The sequence below is a fragment of the Scatophagus argus genome, chromosome 2, assembly GCF_020382885.2.
Source record: "Scatophagus argus isolate fScaArg1 chromosome 2, fScaArg1.pri, whole genome shotgun sequence".
NCBI lineage: Eukaryota > Metazoa > Chordata > Actinopteri > Scatophagidae > Scatophagus > Scatophagus argus.
The window spans coordinates 8,761,295-8,777,578 of NC_058494.1; the positions used below are offsets into that span (position 1 = coordinate 8,761,295).

The 16,284-nt window shown below is 41.0% G+C and overlaps 3 protein-coding genes across 8 annotated transcripts; 2 read left to right on the forward strand and 1 right to left on the reverse strand.

Annotated features, from left to right (window-relative positions):
* Window positions 1–2,303: 2,303 nt before the first annotated feature.
* c2h19orf53 (chromosome 2 C19orf53 homolog) lies at window positions 2,304–4,181 on the forward strand. The gene is made up of 3 exons (XM_046406238.1): window positions 2,304–2,454; window positions 3,389–3,444; window positions 3,580–4,181. Exons 1-3 carry the CDS (start codon window positions 2,364–2,366, stop codon window positions 3,724–3,726), a joined length of 294 nt encoding a protein of 97 aa, XP_046262194.1. The 5' UTR covers window positions 2,304–2,363; the 3' UTR covers window positions 3,727–4,181.
* Window positions 4,182–5,118: 937 nt separating this feature from the next.
* si:ch211-196h16.12 (regulator of G-protein signaling 5) lies at window positions 5,119–7,917 on the reverse strand. Of its 2 annotated transcripts, XM_046406217.1 has the most exons (7): window positions 7,777–7,917; window positions 7,429–7,485; window positions 6,916–6,980; window positions 6,745–6,801; window positions 6,601–6,653; window positions 5,735–5,889; window positions 5,119–5,597 (listed from the first exon to the last, which is right to left on the reverse strand). In XM_046406217.1, exons 2-7 carry the CDS (start codon window positions 7,447–7,449, stop codon window positions 5,430–5,432), a joined length of 519 nt encoding a protein of 172 aa, XP_046262173.1. In that variant the 5' UTR covers window positions 7,450–7,485; window positions 7,777–7,917; the 3' UTR covers window positions 5,119–5,429. The 2 variants fall into 2 exon arrangements, with proteins under 2 accessions (XP_046262173.1, XP_046262181.1); XM_046406225.1 differs by lacking the exons at window positions 7,429–7,485; window positions 7,777–7,917 and adding an exon at window positions 7,124–7,154.
* Window positions 7,918–7,957: 40 nt separating this feature from the next.
* slc25a23a (solute carrier family 25 member 23a) lies at window positions 7,958–16,245 on the forward strand. 5 transcript variants are annotated; one of them, XM_046406157.1, is made up of 11 exons: window positions 7,958–8,096; window positions 9,311–9,502; window positions 10,838–10,961; window positions 11,098–11,185; window positions 12,115–12,226; window positions 12,512–12,670; window positions 12,844–12,996; window positions 13,666–13,779; window positions 13,919–14,086; window positions 14,168–14,315; window positions 15,108–16,245. In XM_046406157.1, exons 2-11 carry the CDS (start codon window positions 9,317–9,319, stop codon window positions 15,317–15,319), a joined length of 1,464 nt encoding a protein of 487 aa, XP_046262113.1. In that variant the 5' UTR covers window positions 7,958–8,096; window positions 9,311–9,316; the 3' UTR covers window positions 15,320–16,245. The 5 variants fall into 5 exon arrangements, with proteins under 5 accessions (XP_046262113.1, XP_046262123.1, XP_046262141.1 ...); XM_046406167.1 differs by having other exon boundaries at window positions 7,959–8,096; window positions 9,315–9,502; XM_046406185.1 differs by lacking the exon at window positions 7,958–8,096 and having other exon boundaries at window positions 9,487–9,502; window positions 10,838–11,185; window positions 12,115–12,348; window positions 12,508–12,670.
* The last annotated feature ends 39 nt before the right edge of the window (window positions 16,246–16,284 follow it).

Sequence of the window (16,284 nt, forward strand, 5' to 3'; positions counted from 1 at the left end):
TAAGAAAGGTGCGTAACTGAGTTTCTGCAGTTTTGCCAACCGGCCAGTGATTTGTCAACACGTTTATTGTTTGAAGTGGCTTCAGAAAAAGGTCCCAGACATGTCAGTCTGTATGGGACACACCTACTTGCTGTACTGAATGTCACAGGGCCAGACTCGGGGCCCACACTGCTCACTGCCTTACAGGTGCAGCAACAATATAGCTCACTGATCATACCCAGAGATACAGCAGCCCCTCAGTTCTTCCTTCACCCTGGTTTATCACACAGCCAGACTGTCATCTCATCAAGGTCACTGGAGGAAACCTCATCAAGAGCCAACTGTAACAAGAGTCTTGAGGCAGCCAGCTGATTTGCTGTGAATGTGAAAATGGTTGCCCTCAGAAACTACATGCACATTTGTATCCTGGTTATGTGTTGTGAATGAAATGAGGCCAAGACAAGGAAACCTACGTCAGCCCTTACCCATGTTTTTAGAACCCTGAATATGATACCTGGAATATCCCAGTAGAAACCAGGATCATGTGACATGTGGAAACACCTGATCCCGGTTTCTGATCATTCTCTGCAACATGTGCAAGCGCATCATCAGCTGAAGTCGCGTATTAACAGGAAACACAGTGATTGTGGCTCTCGTTATCTATTAGTGGTGATCAAATGGATAGTCTAAAGCTAACAAACTGGTAAATACAGTGGAGTTTAGACAGCCAGAAACCAAACTGTCCTCAGCCTCCACCATGCATTCTTCTTCCTTGCCAAAACATGGCAGCACGACTGTAGACAGTCTGAGAAGTGATCAGAAACCCGTTAAATCACTGACAGGGTTGTGAAGGACCAGCACATATTTCATGTGTGCACCATACAGAAAATGATCAAAACCACAACAGGCTCACTAATGTGCATGTAAATATACTTGCTTTTGCTCTTGAATCTTTCAGCTGGGCTTGATGAGATGGAGGTCTGGCCACATAGTACACATAGTACGCTGTCTTAACACCCCTACTGACCTCACACATTGCCCTGGTGGACTTCATTCATTCACTGAGAGGTCCAGAGAAAACACCCTTGAAAATGCTTAATGTTAATCATAATAAGAAGAACTGCAGTATCCATAGTGTCATATCTTGCTGTAAAATAAGCTCAGTTCCTCCTTTGCTTTCATCGTCCTCCTCTTCACTTGCCCTCTGTCCACCCATCAAACCTCAACCCACAAAGATGCTGTTAGGTAACACATGAGCTTAAAAGACACTTCTGTATTTGAATTTTTGTTTTTTTTGTTTTTTTGTTAAGACATCACATGTTTGGGGGAAAATTTAGACAACGTTCCAGACGTATGTAGCAAGTTTGTGGCTACCAGACCTGCCACGTATTATTTCTTTCTAAATCTTTAAGAGGGTTTTGTTTGTCTGTACATCATGATTATAGCTGTTTGACTGTGGTTTGTTGTTTTATTTCAAAGCATTGTGATTCCTAGTGACTAGGCCATTAGTACACCACACTGGGGAGGCCTCCTCAACCATACACACTACCTCTCCGTCTGCCTACACGGACTCAGACACTGAGATGCATGAACACAAGCACTCAACGTGCCAGGCTGCAGCAGAGCAGATTGACAGACTGCAGGACAAAAATCTGGGCTAAAATTTCCCCCATCTCGCTAGTGTTGGTATCTTGAACCCACAGTGTGACAAATAATTTGCAGAGATGCTTTTAGTTTGCCAAAGTAGCCTAGATTCAGGCAAGTGTGTTATGAATTGTGTGAATTGTTTCTGCATTATGCTGTTTTTTTACACCATGCTTTTGAAGCAGCAGCAATATAGTACTGTATTTAAACAGATGTACTACCAACGTCCCTTTGAGACAACCAACACATGCCTAATGATCAGGTGCCAAAATTCAGCGCAGCTTGACATGTATTTTCCACATTGATTGAACTCACCAAGCAGCTGCTTTTGTGTTGTTCTCAGTGATGACTATGGCCTGCAAGTACCATGGAAGGAGTGTTGTTCCGATGGCCTCTTTAAGTGCAAGTATGTTATTGTTGTTATTGATAATCACTTGATCTGGGTTTATTTTGTAACATGTGGAAATTGTTCAAACTGAATTTTTTTTATATATACGTATATAAATATAATGCTGTAAAGTGCAGTCATGAATTATGCGATTTCTCTTTCACATCAATACAGTAAAAACAATAAAACCACAGTGAAATGAGAGAAGTTCTTGTCTGTCTCAATCACACTGTACCATATCAGCCTGGCGCCGCGACTCCTGTAGGTGGCGGTAGTGTATCAAAGGGGGCTGAAAACCACATTTTGAAGCAAAGAAGAAGAACGGTTTGTTGTGTATTTCCGGTAAGCAAAAATGGCCCAAGGTTCGCAGAAGTTTAAAGCCCAGCGGCCAGGAGCAGCGAAAAAACACCAACAGAACAAACAAAAAGGGCCGAAGAAAGGAGGTATGAATCAAAAATGTACCTGTTTTTCAAAGAATTCCTGTCAAATTCGAATTTTGAAACAATTTTTAGTCTCGCAACGTCAACATGTGACCTGCACGGAAACAGCTGAACACGTTGTTAAAGTGGCTCATGATGGATATTTACGTAACCAGCAGAAATTCTTAACACATGGTTTCATAACAGTCGTGCTTCTCGAAATTTATATATTAAGCAATAAGCTTACAGACTGACTTAACTAAAACCTTTGAACGCAAATGGCCAGTGACACTGGGGCCTTTATGAGCTGAATTGTTTCCTCTAACGTTTTTATTTCAACACAGCTAACACTATTTAATCTCAGATTTTTTGGATATTTGCAAAGGAAACCACGGAATGCCTGTTTATCACCTGTGCTTCAGTTTTGCCCTAGTAATGTGCAGTAGTGTAAAAAAGTATCGACTCAAGTCCTTGAGTCTAGTGTAGTACTGTAATGTTTCCATATAAACTTTAATGTTTTGTTTAGATAACTGCACCCTTCTCAAACAGAAAGGGTCATGAATGACACAACTTTAATTGTCAAAAAAAGAGAATAGAGCTCAAGTTTTGGTAACATGCAATATTCCCATCATTGCCAGTTTATCAGGCACATCTAGCTAAACAGTCTAATATACAACAGTGCTTGCAATAAATTCCAGTCTTCGTGTACGATATGATTTTCGGTTGTTGGTGCTAAATTATATTCTGTTATAACGAAAAGTGTTTCTATTATTCTGTCCACCCTGCTCACATTAGCGAGTGTTTACTCAGTATAAGATTTTAACACCAGGGTGGGTGTACCCAATAAACGTGCCACAGCTCCTATGTTAAGTGGTCACAGTCAGCATCATTTAGTTTGAAGGTTGGTAGGGGCATTTTGGAAGTTTGACAATGATATAGTGTTTTTTCCTTTATAAAGGGAGGATCATTGCGCCTAAGAAGGCTCAAGTGGTTCAGCAACAGAAGTTGAAGAAGGTGAGGACAGCAACATAGTGGAAGTTTCTCTCAGCCCAGCTCTTTTAATGTGACAGATGAATTCAACCATGAAAACATCACTGAGCTTGACTGTTTGTTTAATTTTAACGTGACCTCCTATGCTGTTCCTTGTAGGGTCTAGAGGTTGCAATCAGGAACAAGATTGAACAGGAGGTTACCCAGAAGGCAAGTTCCTCCCTTCACAAGCCACTGAGTGTGCTTAAAGGGCCTGAAGGTAAAGGGAACCCAGGAGCAGCCCGTCCAGGAACCAGCTCCAAATAGGACCTGATAAACAATTTCAGACCACAGACCTGAGGCTGATTAACCTTTAGGACTTCAGTGAGCTACATTGACCCCACAACTCAGATTTAAAATGTCCAGTAGTCCTGCTGTTTTTGATTCCCAAATGTGTCTGCTGACTTAAGGCTCATTGAAATAGCCATATAGTTTGTTTTGTACAGGCAGATGCAAATTCTTAGTTCTTCAGTTTACAAAGAAATGTATAACAGAAGAGTACAGGCGTTCTGGATAAACGCCCATCTCACTGGACCATGTAAGTTTCATAAACCTCCACCAGGAGACACCACAGGACTTTATTGACTCTCATGGTGTCTCACAGAGAATATGTTTGCTTCTTTTTGATGTAAAAAGCCTGATCAAGTGAAGGGTAATAATGTTTGATAATGTCTGATATTTTAAATAAAAAATGCTTGTAGAGCAAATTTAAGAAACAGTAATTAAAGATCACTATGATGTGTTCTTTCCCCACATATTTTTATTAGATATTTTGTTGTAAATTTGAAAGCAAAGGTTTTGTAAATGATGTGTTAGTTTCGCAAAGCTCAAAGCAAACGGAAGCAACAACTTCAGGAGGCAAATTATTCTACAAGACAGACCACAGACTAAATTAATGCTCAGGGAAGTGTTGCTGTTGCACATAATGCACACAGTGTCAGTTGTCACAGGTGGCTTTCCCACATATGTCCATATGTTTCAGTGAGCTCAAACTGCTGGGTTATCTGAATTATCAACCCTGACAGCCCAGTGCCCCAAAAGTCAACCTCTTCATCGAATATTGGTGACAAAGAGACACAAAAGGTGAAAAAGGTGTTCACACTGTAGGATTCCATAACATTATTTAGAGAGTGGACTAAAGTCCACAGAACTAGCCACCTGCAGTAGTCGGGCCAAGTGTGGTGGTATCACAAGAGTATTCAGAATAATAGGAGAATGTTCTTATCAGACTGCTGTTGGACAGTTAAAAAAATGGTTCAGTATCGATAACTTATAGCTTTTATTTGGAAAACAATGTCTACGGTTACCCTTTAATGTTTGTGTTTCAATTCTTGAAACAAAGACCTGAACATAAGCAGGGCTATGTATCCTGTTGTACTGTACAGTCTATTGGATATCATCATGGTGATTTGCCATTACACCCTAGGGCTCTTATTATATTGGACAAAAAATTCAAGGTCAAGCTGTTTGGCTGAGGTGTGCTACAGGTTGTTTGTCTTTAATAAACATCATTCTCTAAGGAGTTGGGCCTGAAATATCTGAAGGTCACTATCTTAGAAACAGACCAACACTGTGATAACAAGCTAGTCAGTGATAAGGCTGAACTCTGTTTAGGCTCAAGCTGGCTGTGAATGAAATATGAAAGAATCAAAAATTCTCTTTGGTGAGGTATTTATTTTAATCCTTTGTGGATGTCACTTGTAGCTTATGCAGCCCAGAGGCACAGCATAGTTACAGCTACATACATTTAAGCTTCATACTTGAGGTTTCTATGTTGGACCTTTTAGCTATGTCTACAACTTGTAATAACAGCATGCATGCATAGCACAACGCACTACCACGTACAAAACAAAACAATCACGAAACAAGCTACTCGTTAAGATAGCTGGTAAAGTACAATCAACGTGTCAAGCACAGATTCATCAGCGCTTACTTTTAAAGCAGGTCTGTGGTAATATATTGGCGTATGTTTAGAAAGACTTAATGGCCTCCATGCAGTAAGTGGAACGCAGGAACCTGGGGAAAGAGTCTTTGGCCATCAGACTGTAGATCCTCTGCTGTGCTTTGTTGAAAGAGTCAGCACACAGGGAATCCATCACATTCAGCAGAGCCTCCCGGGTCTCAGCGTCCAGGTTCACCTGAGGGGAAAGCAGATTAACAAATGAAGCTCTTTTTCTTTACAGTCTACTCCTGAGTGTACACATCATCAAATTCCATTCATCTCTTTTGGTAGCTGTTGAAACGCATCCTTGTATCACACTCTATCCCCACCAACCTCCTGAGGGGCATCAGGGTTGATAAACTGGTTGTAGATGTTGCTGGCCTTGGTCTTTGAAGGAGAAAGCCTGTACTCCTCACAGGCCAGCCAGAACATGAGGTTCTCCTCGCTGAACTCTGAACGCAGGAACCCACGAAACACCTGCAGACCACCTGGGACACACATGAATGAATGGAAAGGAGGAGAACAAGACGGATCAGGATGAGCCAATGTGCGAAGCAGTTGCAAAGCAAGTACTTCTTCCATGTGGTTCTTTTGTGGAAAATGTAGAAAGTAGAAAATATTGAGTATTTATTTAATGTTATATATTTAACATTAAAGTGAGACTATGCAACCAATGTGCAGCAGCAGCCACTGTGCACACAAAGGACATGTAATTTAATGGTAATAATGGTACATGTTAAAATGTGTAATACATATCCAATCTAACTAAAGACTGATAACATTAGCCACCTAAGCTACCGGTGACAGTCTGTAGGTTATTGCCACAAAAACCCTTGTAATGAATCGAGCAAATTGATTTTTTGTTTGTTTGTTTGTTTTATTGTGTATGAAATAATTTTTACAAATTATTTGGAAGAAGAAAAATGTTTTATTTCATCTTACACCAAGTTGCATTAATAATGGCAATTATTTTCTGTACTGAATTACTGAATCACAGTTAGGGTGAGCCAAAGTGTGTAAGGATCCTGAAACTGAAGCAGCTTATGGAGTTAAATTCATTGTTTATTTTATTATTCAGGCTTGTGCTTTTCTTTCTTTCTTTTCATGTCAAAATGTCTTCTGTGAAAAAATTTTTTGGTGAAACAATTTACTCACTTTTGAAGTGGTATAAAACAAAGTAATGAGAAAGGCTTTCCTACTTTTAGTGTTTAGCAGAGTTTCCAGGTCCTGAAAAGCTTTTCCATCCTGAATCCTGGAAAGAGAGACAGAAACAATTCAACTTTGTTGTGATGACAATCAGGTGAGTGGATTTATTCCATATTTGAAACATTTTCATCGGTTACTTGTGCTTGTGGTGCGTCTCCGCCAGATGGCTTAACTTCACCCGCATCCCTTTTGCCCTGCAACACAGGCACAAGAAGGAAAAAAATCACATACAACACTTCATAAAACAAACTGCAATCAGAGAATCATATATTCACATAGAAAACATGAAGACCCAGACGTATACTTACTTCTCCAGGCATGAGGAGGGCAGGGAGGAGAGCCCCTTACACATTGAGGTGTAGTTTGAGAAAACCTACAAAGGGAAAACGAATGGACCGAGCTTTATCTGACCACAGAAGACAACTTCTTCCAATTTTTTCACTAAGCTAACCTCTCAAACTAAAGTGTGCTGCTCTTATATAGCCTGTCTGTTATCTGATCTGTCAGTGTGCTAACCTCAGACCAGCAGGTGTAGAGATGAGAGCTGAATAGAGGTGAAAACAGCTGAATGACAGAGGTGGTGTACGTGCTTACAGACCATGTGAACCTGTCATCAGCAGATACAATCCAAGTCAGCACATATAATAAGAAACCTGCAGCAAGGGGATCTCCAGTGTGTGTGTGTGTATGTGTGTTTGGTCAGGGATCATTAAAAGTCTTAAAAGGTAGTCATAAGTAAAACGTAGATTGGGCTTTAGAGTGTTTATCACAAGGAAATAAAGTGATGAGAGAGAAGCAGGTGGACTGGCTGCATCACTCACCTCTGGAGAGTCAGAGAACATCAGGGGGTGAAGTGAGTGTTGAGTGGCCCGACAAGGCTGAGGACAAAAGAACACAGTACCAGTCAATATCATTTATATGATTTCTAATAATATATATATATATATGTATATATGTAGAGAGAGAGAGAGAGAGAGAGATCACTGATGCGTTCACTTGTAAGTGACATTTTAATATCACAGGTGCTTGAGGTGGAACTGATTTTCACTAATTCATAGGTGTTTTTTCTAATAATATAATAATAATATAAGAGGGGAGGCGCATTGCTCCGCGGACTAATGACCTCAGTATTACTGAAATTCAGACAATACAGAGTTAACAGTCCGTACATCCTCCACACAAACACCGATCTGTCTCTGGGCCGTCGGCGGGCTTCATCAGCATTGGTGGGACGGCTGTGTTTTCGTCGCTTCCTGCTTCCTCAACACGAGAGTCGCTGAGAAATCTACAAGACGGTGCGATCAGTGGCGGTGAACACAGATCCTCCCCGGACCTTCTGAATCCAGATGGAGCCGTTAGCTTGGTGTTAAATCCGGTTCCTGGACGGACTCAGATCAAGTGCACTGAGCTCCGGACCTGCCGGTTCCGAGTCCTCTCGATCCCTTGCATCCTCCCACGGGCGGAGGGTCTGTTTGGAGATTAACACACAGTGAGTCACAAAATGGTCTCGGAGGTTTTATTATTAGACCCTAACAGCGTCCGTTAGAGCGTCATAATCAAACTGAACGCGGTCATGAAGGTTCATTGAAGCTAACTTGCTTTTTGGATCAACCTGCAAACAACTAGAATGCTTTAAACCGTGCCTTAGCAATCGATAATCGATCATTTCACCAAATATTTAGTCATTGATCTACTCCAGGATGTATGGCGAGTCCAAGAGGTTCGCTAGTTTAATTGATCAAGATTAACAGGGTGAACACAGAAACGTGGTCTTAGACAAACCAGAAGGTGTCCTGTTGAGCAATCTTACCTTCTCAAACAAGCGTGTTGATTCAGCTTTGACTGCAATAAGGCATGGCTGCCCTTACGCTTACACCCCTCTTTTGACAGTAAACAAAATATGCAACAGAAACACAATGTAGGCTACAGCCATTGTAACCCAGCCAAATAACCTCTGACACAACTTGGCTCACCTGTGACCTCTTTTCACCTGTTTTTGTTGTGGTCCCGAATTTATTCAGCCCCCCCCAATCTGATAACAATTTTGCTTTTAAAGTTTTGTTACATTTTGTAAAAAAAAACATTTGTGAAACCCACTACCAAAAGACTTCTAACATTGTGTTACTTACAGTTGGGTTGAAACTTAATAAATCCCACTTTGAAAGCCACTGTACCAGAGAACAGACCTTCCCCTCAGGATTATTTAAAATGCTAAGTCACAGTAGTGAGGGTTCACTTACCATGATTCGTCACTTGACTGTAAGGGATGAGTTGTTACTAGTTTGTGCCGATGTAGTTATTATTTTCCTTATGTGTCCTTATGATCTGATTGTTACCGATTACCTCCCATTCTATTCTTTAGTAACTCATCATTATCTATTAGATCATAAGTACCTACATGTACCACAGTGCAGTGTACACCATTGTGTAGTCTTACCCAAAAGGCAAAGATAAGAGGAAACTGGCTAAAGTTCTCTTTTAATAACCTATCGGAATCATCTTGCGATCTGTTGTGGGGTCCCTGACTCCTCTGTTGGGAACCACCAGTCTAAGTAAAGCCTGAATTATATAGTAACAGTAACACTGATCGTCTTAGATACCTGAAATATGCTGTACAAGTAAGTATTGAAGGCTTTGGTAGATGGACTGCTCTGTGTCAGGCTGTTTTGGGATTGAATTGATGCCTCTGTATTCCATCGGCAGATAGTTATGGGACCTCAGTGGACTTGGGCGCGCTGCCAGGACAACAAATCCCCTGGTCCAGATGAGGAGAGGGAGAAGCGCTGGGCTGAGCTGTTTGATGAGTTGGACATCAACAAAGATGGGCGCATCGACATCCTTGAACTGCGGCTAGGGCTGGCAGGCCAAGGACTTTCCAGAAGTTCCCTGGAGAGGGTAAGACAGCAGCACACCTTTTGTTTGTTTCGTGTATGTGGGGTGTAAGTGTGACACATACATTATATCACATTACACAAATATAGTTATTTATTTTAAGGCATTTACTAAACTTTGCAGGGTCATATTAAAGGATCTCAGTGGAGTGAGTGGAGATAGGGGCTGCTTATCTGATGTAGTGTCACCAGTTAATAAGTGAATCAGATAAATGCTGAAACAGTGTTAACCAATATGCACATACATACACATACACAGCAAGGACAGGCAGCAATGAGGGATTGCTAAACAAGGTCATTGTTTAAACCAATCAAATGATTTAACTTGTTATTTGAGTGTTTGTGTGAGAGGAGGGGTGTTTAAAGAGGATTTCCTTCTCTATATCAATTCCAAAGATCCTTTCCATTATATGCAACCTTCTAGATGCTGTTGATCTGCAGCTGCTGTTTGTGCAACAGCAGAAGTCGAGGACATCAAGAGTATAACTTTATTGTGTATACACACAGTCTGTTGTGTCTTTTGTGTTTTTGACAGTTTGTTTTGGCAAAAGGTGTGCGGGTCAGCAAGAGGACTTGCTGTCGTGCTCTCCTGTGCTGCTTCTTCCTCTCTTCTCTGTGTGTGTTTATGTGTACATGAACATATATTACTTACTTATAAGGACACAGCCACAATGCAGGGACTCGCTTCTGGGGACAAAATGCAAGTGTTCCCACAGGGTACATCGTTAAATCTTAGGGGTTCAGTTTATGGTCAGAGTTGCTGTGTATGTGCACTCATGTAAAGGGCAGCATGCTGTCTATTTTTGTACAAGAAGCAGGCCTTTGTAAGATGAGAGTGATAACCTTTCTGTGAGTGTCAGTCTTTTCCTCTGTACCATTTACTTTCGTCAGTACCATTTACTTTTTTACGTCAGTAATTTTTATTGAACCTGTGAGGTCTACTTTTTTATTCTTCTTTGATTTTGTTTAGCTTTATGAGCTAAACAAATAGTTCTGACAAGATTTCAGTAATGGTAACAAGCCTGAGAGTGTAATCTTGATCTTGTGGCATTTCGCAGCTGTCTGTCTGTGTTGCCTCTGTTGAATTTCCTCTGATAACCCAGGCAAACGTATGCTATTATACAGAATTAATCGCAGATTGTCTTTGCAATAATCCGACAAAATTATATAACATCTGGTGTTTCTGGTGTGGATAGGCAAAAATATTTTTTCTGCTACCAGGAAGAAAGAAAGGCCAAGCAGCTCTCTGAGCAGAAGGGTATATGCATGGTGAGGTTTCAGACTGAACACAGACATTTGTTTCATTTTCATCACTTGCTCTGGTTGTTTGCATTTTCAGCTCGTGAAGGCTGGAGACACAAACAAAGACGGCGTACTGGACTTTGAAGAGTTCACGCAGTATCTTCGCACACATGAAAAACAGCTCAAAATTATGTTTACTAGCCTGGACATGAACAAAGACGGTCTGTAGCAGCTCACAGCTGAAACAATCATTGATGGAATTAGTATTTCAGCATGTTCATACTGGGATCTTTATAAAACTTTCTCCATACTCTCATTTCTCTCTCTCTTACTGAGTGTGACTGGTGGTCTTTGCAGGTAAGATAGATGCCGCCGAGATTCAGCACTGTCTACGCTCCATCGGGGTGAACATTAGTCTTGAGGATGCAACCAGGATTTTGCAAAGGTCAGCCAACAGTATGCTGACAGCTCTGTCAGCTGAACATTTATATATTCACATCATATTAGGATCTAAAGTAAGAACATCTACAAAACATAAAAACCTGGCGTGGATGTTAAAAACTCCCACCATTGAAATTAATTTAAAGAATTTCCCTTTGGGGATAAATAAAGGAATTCTGATTAACATGCATTACCCTCATACGTTTGCTTGTGCGCTTAACAAGTGAGTATCATCTCATATAGCAACCTCACTGGCTCAAATTATGAATCCAAACTATGAGTCTCACTATGTTTGACAGCCACACCAACAGCCAAAATATTGTTCAGTGATTTTTGTCTGTCTTTTGGACTGATGCACTTAAAACCAACCACTTCTTCCTGGAGACTAAATTTAATATATGTCAATCAAAGATTTTGATATTCTGTGAGTTCAGATCACCGTTTAAACATCCTACAAGTGAGCTTTGCATTCTGATACATCAAAGTTTCACTGACTCAGTGACACAAGGGGGCTGTCATCCTCCTCGAGTAGGTCAAGAGGTTTTGGGATGATGGTAGGATGTGGTGGTTGCCCTGATAATCCAATGCCTGGATGTTTCTTTCCACCTGATTTTTCTCCTTATGCAAAGTGTTCCTTCTCATTTAAGAAAAAAATCTTGTAAAATAGTGGCGGATCACCCTGGCAATGTGTTAGCTTTGTTGCATGCAGCTTTAGTTTTGCATGTTCAGTTCCTGTGTTACGTTAGATTTTGATAAACCAGGATACACACTCTCACACATTGTAATACTGTTAAGGCATTAAAAGACTCAAAGACTCAGTATTAACACTCCTAAAGATGAGCAACTTATTGACCCTGCCTTCTGTAACTCACTCATTACTTGAATGGTTCTGCTTTCCATAAATCTAAGAACTTTTTTATGTTTGTCACTCAGAATGGACAGAGATGGCACTATGACCATTGACTGGAATGAGTGGCGAGACTACTTCCTGTTTAACCCTCTCAATAACATGGAGGACGTGGCACGCTACTGGAAACGTTCAATGGTGAAGTCACACACACTAAAAACCTGCACACCTTGAACAAGAACAGCATTGCGTGTTCCTCAAAACTTACACGGCTGGCTTCAAGTATCAGTTGCTCAAAGTTACTATTAATTAATTAAAAGGTACATTCTTTGAGGCACTTCCACTTGTCCATAGTAAACAATGACACACGAAACAATAAGTAACAACAAGCTGATTTGTGGAAGCCTTTCATTTTTTTCCCGTTTCCCCCCCACCCCCCCCCCCACTGTATGATTCTCATCCAAACCGACACGGGTCAGTTAGATGTTGGACATAGGTGAGCAGCTTACAGTCCCAGATGAATTTTCTGAAGAGGAGAAGAAGTCTGGCTATGTGTGGCGGCAGCTGATGGCTGGAGCCATGGCTGGGTCTGTATCTCGGACTGGGACTGCCCCCTTGGACCGCCTCAAAGTCTTCCGACAGGTCAGACCGGGGTGATTATGATTTCATCTCTTAGAGCAGTCTTATCCAAATGATCACTCATTTGTCACTACTTGTGTTTTCTGTTCATCTTTGATTTGTGGCAGAGAGCCTGAGATGAGCTTTTGGTCAGCCGGTACTGCTTAACACAAAGTACTCCTCTCTGACTCTGGTAGGTTCACGGTTCAACTGATTTTAAAGGGTGTGCTCGGAGCAGTTTTCAGTACATGGTCAAAGAAGGAGGGCTGCAGTCACTGTGGAGGGGCAATGGAATGAATGTTCTTAAAATTGCCCCAGAAACTGCGATCAAGTTCACAGCTTATGAACAGGTGAGGAATACTTCATACCTTTCTTACTGTTTTCTTGTTGCTGTTGTTGTTTTTTGGACCTGTAAACATCTTTGGTCACTAACTTGGTTACCCTTTCATTTTTGCTCTTGACCAAATGTCTACTGCTTTTTGGGAAATACACGCATTTGCTTTGTTGCTGAAATTTCGATGAGAAGACAGACACCTGTCAGAGACAGCGGATAGTTGGCTTAGCTTTGCATAAAGCCTTGTAACAGCTCTGCTGGTCTCCTGACAGCGTCACGGTGACCACGTGGCTCCAGGAGTTCACTGCTCCAAGCCACAAAATTCTCTGATACAGTCTGACCTCCCCCTGAAAACCACTATGTGATGTTTTTTCCGCTCTGTGTTTTTGTACAAATTAAACAAACTAAATATTATGTGTTACTTAATGACCTTCGCCAATGAGCCAGGATAGTTGTCTCCTTTTGTCTCTAGTTAGCCAGCTGTTGGCTGTAGCATCATATTTATTGTACATCTTGGTAAGCAAACGCAACATGAATGTATTTCCCCAGATGTCTGTCTATGTTTGAAGTAACACTTCATCTGTTTTCCATCAATTGTATATTAAAGTTTGTCACTGGTTTATGATTACAAGTCTCCTAAATTATGGTTACTTTAGTCTTTCCTTTGCTCTATAACTCGGCATAGATCAAGAATGTCATGCGTGGCAATAATGAAAGAAGAAATTTGAGGGTTCATGAGAGGTTTGTCGCTGGCTCTTTGGCTGGAGCTACCGCTCAAACAGCCATCTACCCAATGGAGGTAATATCACAATAATACAGTATACACACAGAAACATTCATATGGCTTCAAGAAAACACACTTAGTTGCATAAGTGTAATGACTCTTTCTGTTGCTCTTTAGTTTTTTTTTCCATCTCTTCTCCTACTTCTCCTCATAGGTGCTGAAGACTCGTCTCACACTAAGAAAATCAGGCCAATACTCAGGGATAGCAGACTGCGCCAAACAGATCCTACAGAGAGAGGGCATCACGGCCTTCTACAAGGGATATTTACCCAACTTGCTGAGTATTGTCCCTTACGCTGGCATCGACCTGGCTGTCTATGAGGTCCGAGAGACACAAAAGCACGCAGCTTTCATATTGCATGTCTTTAGCGTTTACCTTGTTCTCATTCCCTCTATTCCGCAGACTCTGAAATTTGCCTGGCTGAACAGGAACAGAGGTTTAGCTGACCCGGGGGTCATGGTGCTGGTTGGCTGCGGTGCCGTTTCCAGCACCTGTGGTCAGCTGGCAAGTTACCCGTTGGCACTGATCCGCACGCGAATGCAGGCACAAGGTCAGGATATCTGTTGTCATGGTAATATTGATACAGATGGGAGGCAATTTATAGGAAAAAGAACATGAAGCGTTTAAGTTAGGTGTTGTGCCATAGTAACAAAGCTCCCACGCACTGCCAACGCTTGGAGTGTATCACTTCTTGTATAGATGAGACTGATAGAACCGTCCAGTGACCCCTCGAGTGCATTTGTTATGTTTCTCTGCCACAGTATATACATGTTTTTCCTTAAGTTCATCAGTCATTGGTATATACAAACTAATATACTAATTTGCAAACGTTCACACTGTAAGACTGTGAATTAAGGACGCTGCCAGTGTTTTGGCTAAAATAATACAAATAATGTATAATGTAACTAAATGCTGACTGTTTTTCCAAAGCAAATCTACTCTATCACTGTTGAGCAATGTATTTTACAACATTGTCAGAAAGTCAAACATGCATGAAAATACCACTACTACTAATCTTTCACCTGCATCTCATGGTCTTCATCAGAGCATAAACTTTACTCAGTCAAGTGATGATCAAGTGATGACAACTGAGTAAGCTTCATCTGAGAAGGGAGCTCTTGAGTGAAGATTTTTTTTTGTTTGTTTCTTTTGTTTTTTTTTTATACTAGAGAAAATGAAAGATTGTTTACCATGTTTGCAGTTAATGAGCTAAAAAAAACACCAGGATGATGTTTTAACTTAGATATACAGACTTCAACAAGTGAGACAATCAAGAGTAAACATGACAAGAACAAACATGACGAAATGTGTTAGTGGAGCTAATATTTGTCTCTCCCTTCAGTTTCAGCAAAGGGGGGCCCCAAACCCTCCATGTTGGCCTTGCTCTGCAACATTGTGACCCAGGAGGGTGTAGCCGGACTCTATCGAGGAATTTCCCCCAACCTGCTGAAAGTCATCCCAGCTGTCAGCGTGTCCTACGTCGTCTATGAATACACGAGGATAGTCCTAGGAGTGGACGTTGAGGGTAGGAGGAGTGGGAAGGAGAAGAGATAGATAAAGGTTCAGTTGTTTGGGGTGGCTTTCAGTTACAAGCATGTACAATCTGTTGGCAATGCATGAGGATGGAAAATAAGCCATGAAAGGAAAAGAGAAAAACAACACACCAACAGTCTTGGAGGACCTCACCTGGACTGTCCACTTCTGTGAGGAGTTTCACATGTGATACACAGTATTTCACTACAATGCATGGCAGCAGTTGTGTGAAAGCTAATCAACTAGCCACCTGCTACTGCATTGACTTGGGCAGATGAAGACTTGCATGAACTTGCCTGAGAAGGAACAAAAACAAACTTGGAAGCTCCGTTACATTCCTACAGCATTATTTTTTTCTCCTAGGTGGTGTATAGAGAAGATAAAGGATCAATAGGAGGACTGATCCAATATCCCATTCTGTAAGTGAGGGGAACCTGAAGTTGTTGCACAGCAGTGGAATTACAGGATTAGAACTTTAAACCAATATTACAAATTACTAAAATACAAAAGTAACTATAAAACAACAGATAATCACCCAACGTAACTCTTGAACGATAACAGGAACAGCTGAAGGTGCAGAGATGCTGTCTGTCCTCTCTTTCCTGGAAGGATTAGTTCTGAGTGAAGCACACCAAAGGACTTGATATTTTACAGGAGTGAAACTACCAAAGCCATATCAAGAAGCATAGAGGACCCATGATAACCTGTAAGCGTTGATATGCAGAGATGTGTATTTGTGTCTGTTTTATTATGTTTGAAACACACTACAGGGTCCAGTGCTTCATAATACTTTCATAAACTGTATGCGTATGTTAACACTCTGGGTAAAGTTAACTTTGAAACAATAAGAAATGAGATTTAATGCCTGTAAATATTTCAGATGTGTCAGTATTTATTATAGAGTATGCAAATAAATACAGGCATAGTGCTGCTTTTTATTAAATAAATGCCTTTGAGTTTTTTTCTGAAGAACTGAAATGTTGAGA